Source organism: Anomalospiza imberbis, chromosome 11 (assembly GCF_031753505.1).
Source record: "Anomalospiza imberbis isolate Cuckoo-Finch-1a 21T00152 chromosome 11, ASM3175350v1, whole genome shotgun sequence".
Taxonomy (NCBI): domain Eukaryota; kingdom Metazoa; phylum Chordata; class Aves; order Passeriformes; family Viduidae; genus Anomalospiza; species Anomalospiza imberbis.
In genome coordinates, this window is record NC_089691.1 from 7,175,551 (window position 1) to 7,188,207 (window position 12,657).

General features: G+C 61.1%; 2 protein-coding genes across 4 annotated transcripts in view; both read left to right on the top strand.

The window, feature by feature from the left end:
• CACNA2D2 (calcium voltage-gated channel auxiliary subunit alpha2delta 2) overlaps nucleotides 1-12,378 on the top strand; it is a 210,598-nt gene extending 198,220 nt beyond the window's left edge. For 2 of the 3 annotated variants that reach the window (XM_068201629.1, XM_068201631.1), the window contains 18 exons: nucleotides 1,867-1,943; nucleotides 3,159-3,179; nucleotides 5,477-5,537; nucleotides 7,874-7,971; nucleotides 8,173-8,263; nucleotides 8,395-8,457; nucleotides 8,561-8,664; nucleotides 8,750-8,848; nucleotides 8,950-9,044; nucleotides 9,277-9,324; nucleotides 9,721-9,792; nucleotides 9,942-10,094; nucleotides 10,212-10,264; nucleotides 10,370-10,425; nucleotides 10,513-10,636; nucleotides 11,178-11,287; nucleotides 11,484-11,572; nucleotides 12,211-12,378. In XM_068201629.1, coding sequence (XP_068057730.1) covers nucleotides 1,867-1,943; nucleotides 3,159-3,179; nucleotides 5,477-5,537; nucleotides 7,874-7,971; nucleotides 8,173-8,263; nucleotides 8,395-8,457; nucleotides 8,561-8,664; nucleotides 8,750-8,848; nucleotides 8,950-9,044; nucleotides 9,277-9,324; nucleotides 9,721-9,792; nucleotides 9,942-10,094; nucleotides 10,212-10,264; nucleotides 10,370-10,425; nucleotides 10,513-10,636; nucleotides 11,178-11,287; nucleotides 11,484-11,572; nucleotides 12,211-12,339 — 1,543 coding nt within the window. In that variant the 3' untranslated portion in view covers nucleotides 12,340-12,378. The remainder of the gene's footprint in view (nucleotides 1-1,866; nucleotides 1,944-3,158; nucleotides 3,180-5,476; nucleotides 5,538-7,873; nucleotides 7,972-8,172; nucleotides 8,264-8,394; nucleotides 8,458-8,560; nucleotides 8,665-8,749; nucleotides 8,849-8,949; nucleotides 9,045-9,276; nucleotides 9,325-9,720; nucleotides 9,793-9,941; nucleotides 10,095-10,211; nucleotides 10,265-10,369; nucleotides 10,426-10,512; nucleotides 10,637-11,177; nucleotides 11,288-11,483; nucleotides 11,573-12,210) is intronic. The other variant, XM_068201630.1, reaches the window with a different exon arrangement.
• Nucleotides 1-12,657, top strand: part of NPRL2 (NPR2 like, GATOR1 complex subunit) — a 35,159-nt gene that overhangs the window by 10,186 nt on the left and 12,316 nt on the right. The window lies entirely within an intron of this gene.

Consider the following 12,657-nt stretch of genomic DNA (forward strand, 5'->3'; position numbering starts at 1 on the left):
CCTAGGGTGGGTGACTGTGATGTGTGCCCACCCTGCAGCACAGGCAGTGTCTTTAGAGCCAGAGGAGAGCAAAGTTCTGCATTTTATCACCCAGTTTGCACCAGTTTGCACCAGCAGATGTGTAAGAAAGACCCTGACATTGTCACTTCTCATCTCACACTGCCTTCATTCTGGGAGGAGCCATGTGAGCCCCTGTTGCCCAGTGTGCCCTCCTCCTCCTCCTCACCACCCAGCTCAGGAGGGGCTGGCAAGGGTCACAGCCACTACCCAGCACTGCCAGGTGTCCCCAGTGCAGTCCCAGTCATGTCCCCCACGATGGTCCCCCTTTGGAGCCAAGCAGCACCGGTGAGGAGGGGACAATGACACAGGGTGACACATCTGTAGGATGAAAGCCCTACACTCCCATGGCTCTGCTCTGCAGCAGGGATATTTCCTGGGTTTCCCTGGGATGCCATCAGCACGGGGTGCCACCAACACTGAACAGAAAAAGCCACCACCCTCTTCCTGACGCCTGTTGTTTGGGGTGCCAGCAGCTCTGCTGTGCTGGCTGCAATGCCCAGACCGTGCCCGTGCTGCCAGCACAGACAGGGCTAGCTGAAGGGGTACTTTAGGGAGGAAGCCCAGATCCCAGTGGCTCTGGTGCAGATGTTACATCCAATGAGAGTAAGGAATGTGGTCCTTGCTCACTTATTCCTGACAACACCTGGCACAAACACTGTCACCAAAGGCCAATGGCCACTGCAGCTGGCACCAAGGAGTCGAGTTCCCTCTGGCAGTGTGTCCTGTGGGTTAAGCAGCCCCAGCACCACCCCCTGCTATCTCCTTTCCCACCCTGTCCCACACCCTGCATGCCAGATTTCTGGCTGGCAGAAAACTCTCCTTCCTGACTTATCTGGCTTCTGGTGCCTGTATAATGGTTGTCATTGGTTTCTGCAGCCTGGGAAGGCTTTGTCCCTTCTTTCATGGGCTGTGTCACTTCCTGCCTTCCTCCCTCACAGGGATGTCGTGTTCCTCTTCCACATGCATCTCCCTTGATTCCTGGGCTGGCACATCCTGCCCATCTCAGCCCTGGCTAGGCAGATGTGCCAACTTCTGTGTGCCCCCTGCACAGCCCTGGGTGCTCTGGGGATGACCCTGGATACCTCAGGATGACACTGGGTGCTCTGGGGATGACCCCGGATACCTCAGGATGACCCTGGGTGCTCTGGGGATGACCCTGGATACCTCAGGATGACCCTGGGTGCTCTGGGGATGACCCTGGATACCCCAGGATGACACTGGGTGCTCTGGGGATGACCCTGGATACCTCAGGATGACCCTGGGTGCTCTGGGGATGACCCTGGATACCCCAGGATGACCCTGGATACCTCAGGATGACCCTGGGTGCTCTGGGGATGACCCTGGATACCTCAGGATGACCCTGGGTGCTCTGGGGATGACCCTGGATACCCCAGGATGACACTGGGTGCTCTGGGGATGACCCTGGATACCTCAGGATGACCCTGGGTGCTCTGGGGATGACCCTGGATACCCCAGGATGACCCTGGATACCTCAGGATGACCCTGGGTGCTCTGGGGATGGCCCTGGATACCCCAGGATGACCCTGGGTGCTCTGGGGATGACCCTGGATACCCCAGGATGACCCTGGGTGCTCTGGGGATGACCCTGGATACTCCAGGACAGCGCTGGCTGCAGTTCCTGGAGAGAGGGATGCAGCAGGCTGTGCAGGAGACCAGTGGGGCTGCTGCCTGCCATCGCCTGGGTCAAGCTGCTGCCAGCAGGTGCCAGGCAGGGACTGGGAGCTGGCCAAGGATTCTGGGTGGGTGTAAAGCCTTACACCAGGTGTCTGCTCTCCCTCTCCACAGCCTGGGGCTGGTTCTGCCTCCCTACAGTACCTACTACATCCAGGCCAATCTCAGCGACCAGATCCTGCAAGTGAAGTGTAAGTAGCCCCTGGCTCTCCCTGCCACCCTCTCACACTCCCCCTCACCCCACGCCAGCCCGTGGCTGTCGGGGGGAGAAACACAAACCAAAGACTTGGGAAAGGTCATAGGGATCACTGTGAGAGGCAAAAGAAAGAGAAAAACTAAAGCTAAGGGAGGCGTGAGTCGAGGTGAGCGCACAGAGGGAAAGCGAGCTGCCTGCCTGGGGTGCCCCGGGGGGCCGGGGTTTGGTCCTCGTGCTTTGCACCCCAAAAGCCCAGCCCGGGGCTGCAGGCAGGCGCTGCCGGCGCAGGCAGGGAGGTGCTGCCTGTTCGCCTCCCGGGGACAAGGGATGGCGCTGTGGCAGCCAGATAATTTGTGAGCCTGGGGAAGTTTGCATGGATCTCTTTAATTTCCTTTGGTTTATTACGATACTTTGGTTTCAGTTTAAGCCATCTATTCTTTTTATGAGTTTGGTTTTGGTTGGTTTCGATTTTTGTTTGGAATTAATCTGTGTACGTGTGTGTTAGCCTGGCCCCCCTTTCTCTCTCTTTCTCTTTCCCCTGACCCCCAAGCCTTTTCCCCTCCTCAGGTCCATGCTGCTCCCAGGGACCCTCTCCCCCATGGGAGAACTGGACCCTTCCCCTCTCCCCTTCGGTTCCCCCCGTTTCTCCCCCTCGGCCGCCCCGGTGGTCCGACCCCAGCCCCGCTCCGGATCCAGCCCCTGCCACCCCCTCCATCCACGGGCAGGAGCCCTGTGTCCCTGTGGGGACAAGGCCAGGCTGTCCTCATCCCCGGGAGGGGGGACCCCCCCGTCCTCCCCAGCTCTGCCCACCGTGCCGTGCATGCCCCCTGACTCAGTGAGGACATTTTGATATCAAGACTGTTGCAACTGTTTGCTACTGATTCTCATTTTCCTTTGGAGTATTGAATATATATATCTATATATTTCTCTAGTTATATCTTTGCTTTTTTTTTTTGTTCTTATTTCACCGTGGCCTTTTCTTTTCCTTTTGTTACTGGGTTTTTCTTATGTTTTCTTTTCTTCATGTCGTTTTTTGCAAGAGGTTTCCTTTTGGTATGATTATAGTACACAATATTTTTATTCAAACGTCGATTGAATAAAATATTGTTTGTGCCCCCCTTCCCCCTTTCCACCCAACCCCTTTTTTTTTTTGTTTGTTGTTTTTTGTTTGTTGTTTTTCTTGCTTTCTCTCTATGGTGGATTCACACAGTACCAAACATCAAAATGAAGGGCAAGTATTTTCAGTCTCAGACCACTCACCTTCACCACCCCGTCCCCTGCCCCGTGTCCAGTCCCCCCCAGCCCCCTGCTTGCCCATCTCCCTGCCCGTTTGCCACGCCGAACCTGCAAACCGCCACCAACTCGCCCTTCCTCCCTTCTCCTTCTCCTCTTCCTCCTCCTCTCCTCCAGTTCCCCCTTTATTTGAAAGCAACATGTCTTGTTCTGTTCATGAGAGCTTTGTCACGAAAATCCCCACTCCCTCCCTGTGCATCACTCCCAAACCTGGTTCGATATCGTTCAAGAGCCAATCTTGTATGAAACTGCCGTTTTCGATCCACGAGGATTTTGTAGCTAGTTGGATGCCCTGCTCTTCCTCCCCAACGCTGCCCCTTCTTGCTCCTCTTCTCCCGCTCGTCTCCTCCAGCTCCTTCTCCCCTTCTCCTGGCTCCTTTGCTTCCTCCTCCCCAAGACAACTCAACCTGAAAGGGATAGGGCTGTGCAGGGAGTGGGGGGGCTGTGGGGTGGGTGCTCAAAGGTGGCAGGGATGGAAGATAGGTGGGGGACCCAATCTGCCACTGCCATCAGCCTCTGGGACCGGCTTTTTGGGGAAAGCCTACAAGCAGGAACCCTCTGCAGAGATGGGATGGGACCACCTGGGGCAGTGCCTCCCAGCTGCACAGGTGACTGCGAGCCTGGCCCCAAGGGCACGTGGGATGGCTGAGCCCAGGGGTGCCACACTGTCTGCCCCCACAGCTGCTCGGTGGCCATCCCCCCTGCCATGGGGACCAGCATGGCATGGTACAGTGTACTGTACCACTGAAGGTACAGTGTCCTGGTGCCATCTGTGCCCCTGGGAGCAGCCAAGTTTGAGCCCAAAGTCCCACCAAGGCAGGCCCAGGTGCCAGAGTCGGTCTCCCCCTGCAGTGGAGCAGGACATCGCTTGTGGGACACAGGATTTGGCCCACATTCCCTCAATGCCAGAGGGGCCTCCTGACCCACAGCTCCCGCACAGCCCCACAGTGGGCCAGGGGACACCTGGCACACACGGTCCCCATGAGACCTGCCACCACTCTCCATCCCACACAGCCCCCAGCACACGGCACCCACCAGCAGCCTGCCCAGCAGCACCCCCTCCCTGGCACAGGCAGGGAAACGGCTTGTGGGGGGCACTGCAGCACAGGAGGGGCCACGGGGGACAGGGCCAGGCGGGCAGGACAGTGGGGAGGTGGAAGTGTCACCCTCAGCCCTGTTCAATCAGCCTTGAGTTGCCTCCTCCCAGCGCCCCTGTGATGGCAATGCTGATGGACCAAGTACGAGTGTTTGTACTCCTCCTCCTCCTCCTCCTCCTCTTCTTCCTCTCATCGGCTTGTACCCAGCCCCTGCCTCCAGCCCTCAGAGAGCAACAGTCCAACCTCTGGCTGTGCCGTGCAATGCACCAGGAGCTGGCGGGAGGGCATGGGGGTGGCAGTGCCCATTGTGGGGGAGATGTAGTCCCAGGGGTGTCCCAGAGCACCCCTCCATGCGCCCCCTAACGCAGCTCGCCCCTGTGAGCTGAGCCCTGCATCCTCTGTCTCTTCTGCCGGGGCATTCCCAGAGACACCCCAAAGCGACTGGGCTGCATCCCCCTGTTAAAGCAGAGCGTGCTGGTGGGCGAGCGCGGATCCCCGTCCCCAATGGGGTGCCACCACCCCGGGGAGGGAGGGGGCACCGGTGCCCGGCAGCGCATTGCACGGCCCTGCAGCAGGGCGGGAGCCTCTGGTTGGACTGTCCTCGGCAAGGTTCCCCTCTGGCCATGGTGATGCCTGAAAACTCCCTTTATTTTTTTCTCCCGACAACCGAGTGTTCTGGTGATCCTCCTCCGGCCAGGAGCGCAGCATGTGGTTCCCTGCCCTCGCCCACCACCCCTCCCCCGAGAGAGAGACGTCCCCCCGCCCTCCCGAACATGCATATATATATACATGTGCGCACATATATATATGTGTGTGTGTCTGTGTGTCCCTGCGTACCGGCCGCGCGTACGCACCCGCGCGCCTTCAGCCCGCGACCGAGCAAATTCGAGCCGAGATGGGCAAACCTCTCCTGATTTGGCTCTAACCTTCCTTCCCGTGCGGTGCCAGCAACAGCAGAACGGCCTTTACCTTCCTCTCTTGTTACCAAGAGCAGCAAATGCCTTTTATCTTTATTGGTTTTTTTTTTTGTTGTTGTTGTTGTTCCCTCCCCTCTCTCTCTCTGTCCGTCTCTCTCCCTCCTGGCCCCCGGCGCCCCCGTCCCCGCTCCCCGCCGGATAACCTTCCCTTTCTGTTGCAGATTTTGAATACCTGCTGCCCAACAGCTTTGAGTCGGAGGGACATGTGTTCATTGCTCCCAGGTAGCTTTGCGTGTGCGCTTGCCGAGGTGTGCATCCGCCCCGGCCCCGCTGCCGACCCCACCATCGCCCCCATCCTCGCCTCATCGTGCCTTGTCCCCGCTCCCCGTGCCCTGTGGCTGTGTGTGTCGTGTGCCCGCTCGGCCGCGGGGCTGCCGCCGGGACCCCGGCCCCGCTGCGCCACCCGGTTGCATCCAGCACAGTATATATGCACCCGGTGCAGCCCGGCCTCTGCGCGTGCATATATAGGTATAGTTTCTGAAAATCCCTGCCGAGCGAGGGGCCGCCGGCGGCATCATACAGTCGTGCTGGCTGCGGGGGGGAGGGAGAAGGAGCGGGAGGTTTCGGCCCAAATTTGGGATGTCCAGGGGGTTTGGGGATATGAGGGCAGTGTAGCGGCCCCTTGATGGACAGATATGTCCCCTCCCCTGGGCTATGCCGCCCAGTCTTGTCACCTAGCAGGGATGAAGGGCCATCCTTCAGTGCGGTGTTTGGGGAGCCCCATGGCTCTGCCAGCACCGCACCCTTCCCGCTACTACAGAGCAATCTCTGACCAGCTCTAATTAACATCACCAGCTAATCACCTGTCTGCTCATAGGTTGTTACAGCAGCTAAGCGTCCTGTTAGGGGATGTTTTGCGAGTGCAGCTTTTGGGGATTGCAGTGGGTTGAGGTCCAGCACGGCCACCTGCAGATACCCCCCGCCCTCCCGGCCCACAGCAGCAGCCACTCACTCCAAGTCTGGGTGAACCAGCCCAGAAGGTACAGTCACTGTGCAACGCTGGCTTTTTGGGGAGCTTAGTCCCCAGGCCCTCTGCTGGGCAGTGGGGGTGAAGTCCAGGGCACATGGGAGCCGCAGCAGAGCGTGAATGAGAAACAGGAGCACTGTCACTGAAAATTGGCCCGTAAGCACGCAGAGAGGATGGATAGGAAGGGGATGCCCGAGCCCAAAGCCCCAGGAGTGGGTCTGCACCCACGGTGCTGCTCAGGCTGCAGTGCTGGGCTCAGTGCCCGGCGTGGGGCTCTGCAGACGCTGCAGCTGGAGGGAACAGCGGGTGTGGAAATCAGGGCGAGCCCTTCGGTACCCCCAGAGCGGCTCCATGAGCACCCTTGCTGCGGTGGGCACTGCCCGGCGTGGGCAGGGGCAGGGGGGGCGGTGTGCCGGGGCGTGCCCAGCACCCAGGGCGACTGTATGATCTGCCGCCGGCGCTGCCGCGCCCATGGGCCTCTGGAAATTTTCAGAAACCGTATATCCCCGTCCCCCGTGGGTGTGTGAGTACCTGTATCTGTGCGTGTCGGTGGAGATATGTAGGTGGCTGTTCACCCCCGAACAGGGGTTGAGGGGCCGGGCCGAGCTGGGCAGGGTGCCTCACCTTTTTCAGCTGCCCTGTGGGCATGCTCCCTGCCACCCTTTGCTCCATTTGTCCTCTTAATGACAGAGTTTTTGGCAGCGTCAGGAGCTTGGCAGAGGGGTTGTGAGTAGGGGGGCCCTGAGCACCCTGGCACTGTTCACAGCCACACTGCTGAGGACAGGAGTCTCTTAGCACACCGGGGTGGCACTAATCTGTGCCACCCAGTCAGAGTCTCGTGGTGACCAGCAGGTTACAGCTGTCCCTGGCATCGCTGGGGCTGGGACTCTGCGCTCAGGGTGTTCTAGACTGGAGCAGGGACATGGCACCCCCATACTGCCTGTCCCAGGAGTGTCTCAGGGCTAGTGATGCCCATGGGCAAGCACCCATCTCCACCAGCTGGGGCTCAGCCAGCACCCAACCATCTGTGCAAAGGGCACAGGTAGGGCCTTGAGTGACTGCCTCGTGCTGCCAGTGCAGCTGTGGAGAATCCTGAGGCAAATCCCTGTTGGCACCCACAACGGTGCCCCAATCCCTGGGGTGCCACAGGGGCAGGGCAGGGTGGGCATAGCCCCGCAGGTAAGTACGGTATCAGAGGCACCTGGTCCCACCAGTAGCCCCAGCAGTGTGGGGAGAGATGGACTCGGTGTTGTACCATTCTGGGCAAACCGGGATCCATCAAACCTTGCCCTGGTAGAGGTGACGGCACCTCCGTGCCTGTGGCAGTGACAGACACGGTGACTGGTGTGACGCTTCTCTGGTGGCACTGCAGGCAGCAGGGGCTGGGTACCGGGCAGTCTGCAGAGATGCCCACAGCCAGTTCCCCTGGCGGGGTGACACTCCCAGGAGAGGTGGCACGTCACCACCATTGTGTCCCTGTCAAGCCTGGGTGCTGGCAGCATGGCCAGCACCCACCCTGCCGTCCCTGGGGGAGAACTGACCTTACCTTTTCCATCCCCACAAACGACAAACCTTGTCCCCCAAACCCCAGAGAGTATTGCAAAGACCTCGACTTGTCGGATAACAACACCGAATTCCTGGAAAACTTTATTGCCCTCATGGAAAAGGTGACCCCAGACTCCAAGCAGTGTGAGTAGCTGGGATGGCTGCTGGGGGGGCTGCTGGGGGTTGAGGGTGGATGGGGATTCAGGGGGAAATGGAGCAGGGGATAAACTGTGCTGGGGTTGGGATCCTGGGAGCTGCTGCAGAGTGGGTGCTGGGGCAGAGCAGGAGACATGGGTGGCCCTCATGGTGTCAGCTCTCACCTCCCCCTCCTCTCCACCTCCCAAGGCGACAACTTCCTCCTGCACAACCTCATCCTGGACACGGGTATCACACAGCAGCTGGTGGAGCAAGTCTGGAAGGACCAGGACCTCAACACGTAGGTGATGGGGAGATGGCCCAGGGTGGGCAGCACTGTCTTGGGACAGATGAGGATTGGGATGGGCTGTGGAGGCGGGGACAGAGCAAAACTCCATTGATGGCTGGTGTACCTGGCCCCTCTCCTTGCAGGTACAGCCTCTTGGCTGTCTTCGCAGCCACCGACGGGGGCATCACCCGTGTCTTCCCTAACAAGTGAGTGTCTGCCCTGCTCAGTGGCGTGTCTGCTCCTGCTGGGCCATCTCTGGTGGGACCAGAGATGACAGTGACAGTCATGGCTGTGGCTTCTCCCTGCCAGGGCTGCAGATGACTGGGAGGAGGAGCCAGAGCCCTTCAACGCCAGCTTCTACCGGAGGAGCCTGGACAACAAGGGCTACATCTTCAAGCCACCCTACCGAGATGGTGGGTGCCAGCTCAGGGCAACAGCGTGTGACCCAGGCTGCCACTGACTCCATGTGTCCCCTGATGTCACCCCTGCCTTCCACAGCTGGCTACCGGGGGCTGGACCTGGAGAACAACACCATTGGGATCCTGGTGAGCACCGCCGTGGAGCTCAGCATTGGGGGCAAGACTCTGAAGCCCGCAGGTAGGCAGGGAGCTGGGTGCCCTGGTGCCAGGCTGGGGGGTCCCTGCAACCCCTCCAGGCTACAGCTCACTCCCCGCTCCCCTGTCTCCCCACTGCCCCAGTGGTGGGGGTGAAGCTGGACCTGGAGGCCTGGGCTGAGAAGTTCAAAGTGCTGGCAAGCAACCGGACAGACCGGGACCAGCTGGGCACCCGCCGGGTATGTCCTGGGGCCTGGCACAGCCAGGGAACAGGGCTGGAGACAGGGCAGGGAGGGAGCTCTGCTTGCGGGGTCACTGCTGGTACATGGTGCCTGTGGTTGCAATGGGCTTGTTCCTCAGGGTACCTGTCCCCAGCCTCTGGAGACACCACCCTACATCTGGCTGGGAGGACAGCTCTGGGGGGATGACCATCCTGCTAACCTGTCCCTCTGCCCTGCTTTTGGTTGACAGTGTGACCCCTCAAGCAGCTGTGAGATGGACTGTGAGGCCAACAACAAGGTGGGTGGTGGGCAGATGTAGGGGCAGCTGGTGGGGGTGTATGGAATGGCTGGGAGAGGTGGGAGAGGTCCCTGTCCCCTGCTTACTCAGCCTGTGCACCCACCCTGTGCCCTGCTGCTCCCCAAGCTTGGCCAGACCCAGCCCACCACACGGGGATGAAGCCCACCACACAGTGTTTGCCCATGGACCGTGCATCCCCTGAGAGGGCTGTTAAACGCCCAGGGTGGGTGGTGTCTCCTGCTCTCTGCACCCAGCATGGGTGCTCCTGGCACTGAGATGCTTCTGAGGCTTGGGGACACCGCACTGCCCCCGTGCCTGACAGCCTGCCACCCCCTTTGCTGGTCCTGCTTGCCCTGGGCATGGCCAGGGTTGGATGACACTGCCCTTCTTCCCCAGGACCTCATCTGTGTCCTCATCGATGATGGGGGCTTCCTGGTGCTCTCCAACCAGGAGGACCATTGGTACCAGGTGAGCGGTGCCCGCAGCTCTCCTGGGCGTGGGTGCCAGCGAGGAGCTGAACCCTTGAGCTCATGTCTGTGACAGCCCCACTCGAGTCCCCTCCAGGGGAGTCCATGCCAAGGTGGCATGTGGGTGCAGATTCGGTGTCTCCATTTCAGGTGGGCAAGTTCTTCAGCGAAGTGGATGCCAACCTGATGTCTGCCCTCTACAACAACTCCTTCTACGCCCGCAAGGAATCCTACGACTTCCAGTCCGTCTGTGCCCCCGAGGCCCCCAGCAACACGGGTGCAGCGCCCCGCGGCGTCTTCGTGGTGAGCACCCACAGGGATGGTGCATTCCAGCTGGTCTGGGAGCTCAGGGACCCATGAGTGTGTCCCCAGTGGCCCTCAGGGGGACCTGCTGGCTCACTGCCCCCTCTTTACCCACAGCCCACTGTGGCCGATCTCCTGAGCCTTGCCTGGTGGACCTCGGCCGCAGCCTGGTGAGTCCTGCCATGTCCCCTCCCTGGGGCCATTCCCACTGGGGAGTGACACTGGGGTGTCCTTGGGGCTGGGACACCTGAGGTGGCCACGCTTTGCTTCCCCAGGTCCCTGTTCCAGCAGTTCCTGTACAGCCTCACCTACAGCAGCTGGTTCCAGACAGGTCAGTCCCTGGGGAGCTTTGAGCTGGGGGGTGGGCAGGGGCTGGGGGGGTTGGTGGCCTTTGGCCCACAGCGCTGTGCTGGCACAGAGGAGGTGGTGGGGGACGGCATGGAGGCCAGGGAGACGAGCTGCATCATGAAGCAGACCCAGTATTACTTCAGCACCGTCAACGCCACCTACAACGCCATCATCGACTGCGGCAACTGCTCCAGGTGGGTCCATCCCCGCTGTCCCTCCCCTGGGCAGGGCTGGGGACACCCCCGTGGCTGCCTGTGCCAAGATCCCCGTGCAGCAGCCTGTGTGGGGACAGTAGGAGATGCTGTGCAGCATTTAGGAGACTGTGATACCCGGAGGGGGGGACAGAGAGGAACAGTGCTGTCCCCATGGACATCACCTGTGGGTGATGGTGTCCCCAGGGATCCTCTGTGTGGAACCAAGCCCTGGAAGCCCATCAGGACTGAGTCCCTGGCAGCCCCTCAGCATGGGGATGGGGAGGGAGGTGGAGATGAGGATGGGGATGGAGGCCAGGGCAGGGAATGGGGATAGGAATAAGTCTGGGAACAAGGATGGGAATGCAGACAGGCATGAAGTTAGGGATAGGGATGAAGTTGGGTACAGGGATGGGGAGGAGGACAGGAACAGTGATGAAATTGGGTCTGGGGAGATGCTACTGGTTTAGCCTCCTCAGAGCCACACGCCAGCAAGGGACTGGGGCACAGGGTAAGAGGGGTCCCACTGCCTTTGCACCCCCAGGCTCTTCCATGCACAGAGACTGGCCAACACCAACCTGCTCTTCGTGGTGGCTGACAAGCCCCTCTGCAGCCAGTGTGAGTCTGTCAAGCTGCTGCAGGCAGAGGTAAGAGGTATCCTTTGACGTCTCAGCTGCATCCCACCGGAATGTGGTGGCAGCGAGGTGGGGGGGACACGTGGGGTCTGTGGGACAGGCAGGGGGACAAGGACCTGTGGTGTTCAGAGGGAGCTGGCCCGTGGCCAGACGGGCTGGGGGTGCCCTACAAGCCCCCACTGCCCTGTTCCTGGTGGTTTCCTTGACCTGCGAAGCCCCCCCGAGGGACCCCAACCAGTGTGAGCTGGTGGACAGGCCCCGCTACCGGAAAGGCCCCCACATCTGCTTCGACTACAATGCAACAGTACGTGGGGGGCAGGGGCAGCAGGAGGGGACCAGAGCTGGGGCTGGCCCCTGGGAAGGGGTGGGGACAGTGGGAATCCTCTGGCGGGGGGGCAGAGCCATGGGGGGGGGGGGGTTCCCTGGGGGGTGCTCCACTGGGGGAAATTTGGGCAGTGGGTTCCCCCTGAGCAGGGGAATGGAGCCATGGGGGGGGGTCCCAGGGGAGCCCTGTGGGGGAAGTGGAAAAGTGAGCGTACCCCCTGGGGGGAGCAGAGCCATGGGGTGTGCCCCAAGGGGAACAGAGCCATGAGGGGATCCCCGGGGGTGCAGTGCTGCGGGGGACCCCTCTGATGGGGGTTTGGAGCCCTGGGAGGATAGGGAGGAGGGGTCAGGAGCCCCGGTGTATTCCCCGGGGAGATCACAGCTATGAGGAGTCCCTAGGAGAGCAGTGCCATGGAGTGTCCTCCTGGGGGAAAGAGCAGAGCCACGGGGGTCCCGGGGAGAGCAGCACCGGGGGTGGTCCCGGGGCTGTGCTGTAGGGCAGGAGGCTCTCAGGGCGGCAGGGAGGTGGCAGATGCCCCTGCCAGGGCAGTGGGTGCCCCTGGGGTGCCGAGGCACTGCTGGGGGTGCCCCACGGCCCCTCTCTCTTCACCCACTCAGGAAGATACCTCAGACTGCGGCCGAGGGGCTTCCTTCTCCCCTTCCCTGGGGGTCCTGCTCTCGCTGCAGCTGCTGCTCCTCTACTCCAGCACCAGCCGGCACCCACTGCCCCCGGCCGCCTGCCTTTAGCCCCCCGGCCGCCCCCGCCAGCTCTCTTTTCTTTCAACTTCCATCTCCATGCCCCTCCCCGGCCCGGTGGAGCGGGAGCGACGTCCCCTCCGCCGCCTCGGGGATCCCCACGGTGCCGCCCCGCTCTCCCCACCGGCCGCAGCCAAAGAAGAGTCGGGGTGCGGGCAGGGGCTCCCCGGCAGAGCGGGGACCGGGACGGTGCCCCGGCGTCGCGCCCTCCCGGCCGCTCGGACTTGGAAAAGTGGCGTCGGTGTCCTCCGCCCGCGACCCCTCCATCCACCTCGCCTATTTTTTTAGCCTGAAGATTTTAAAGCAGAT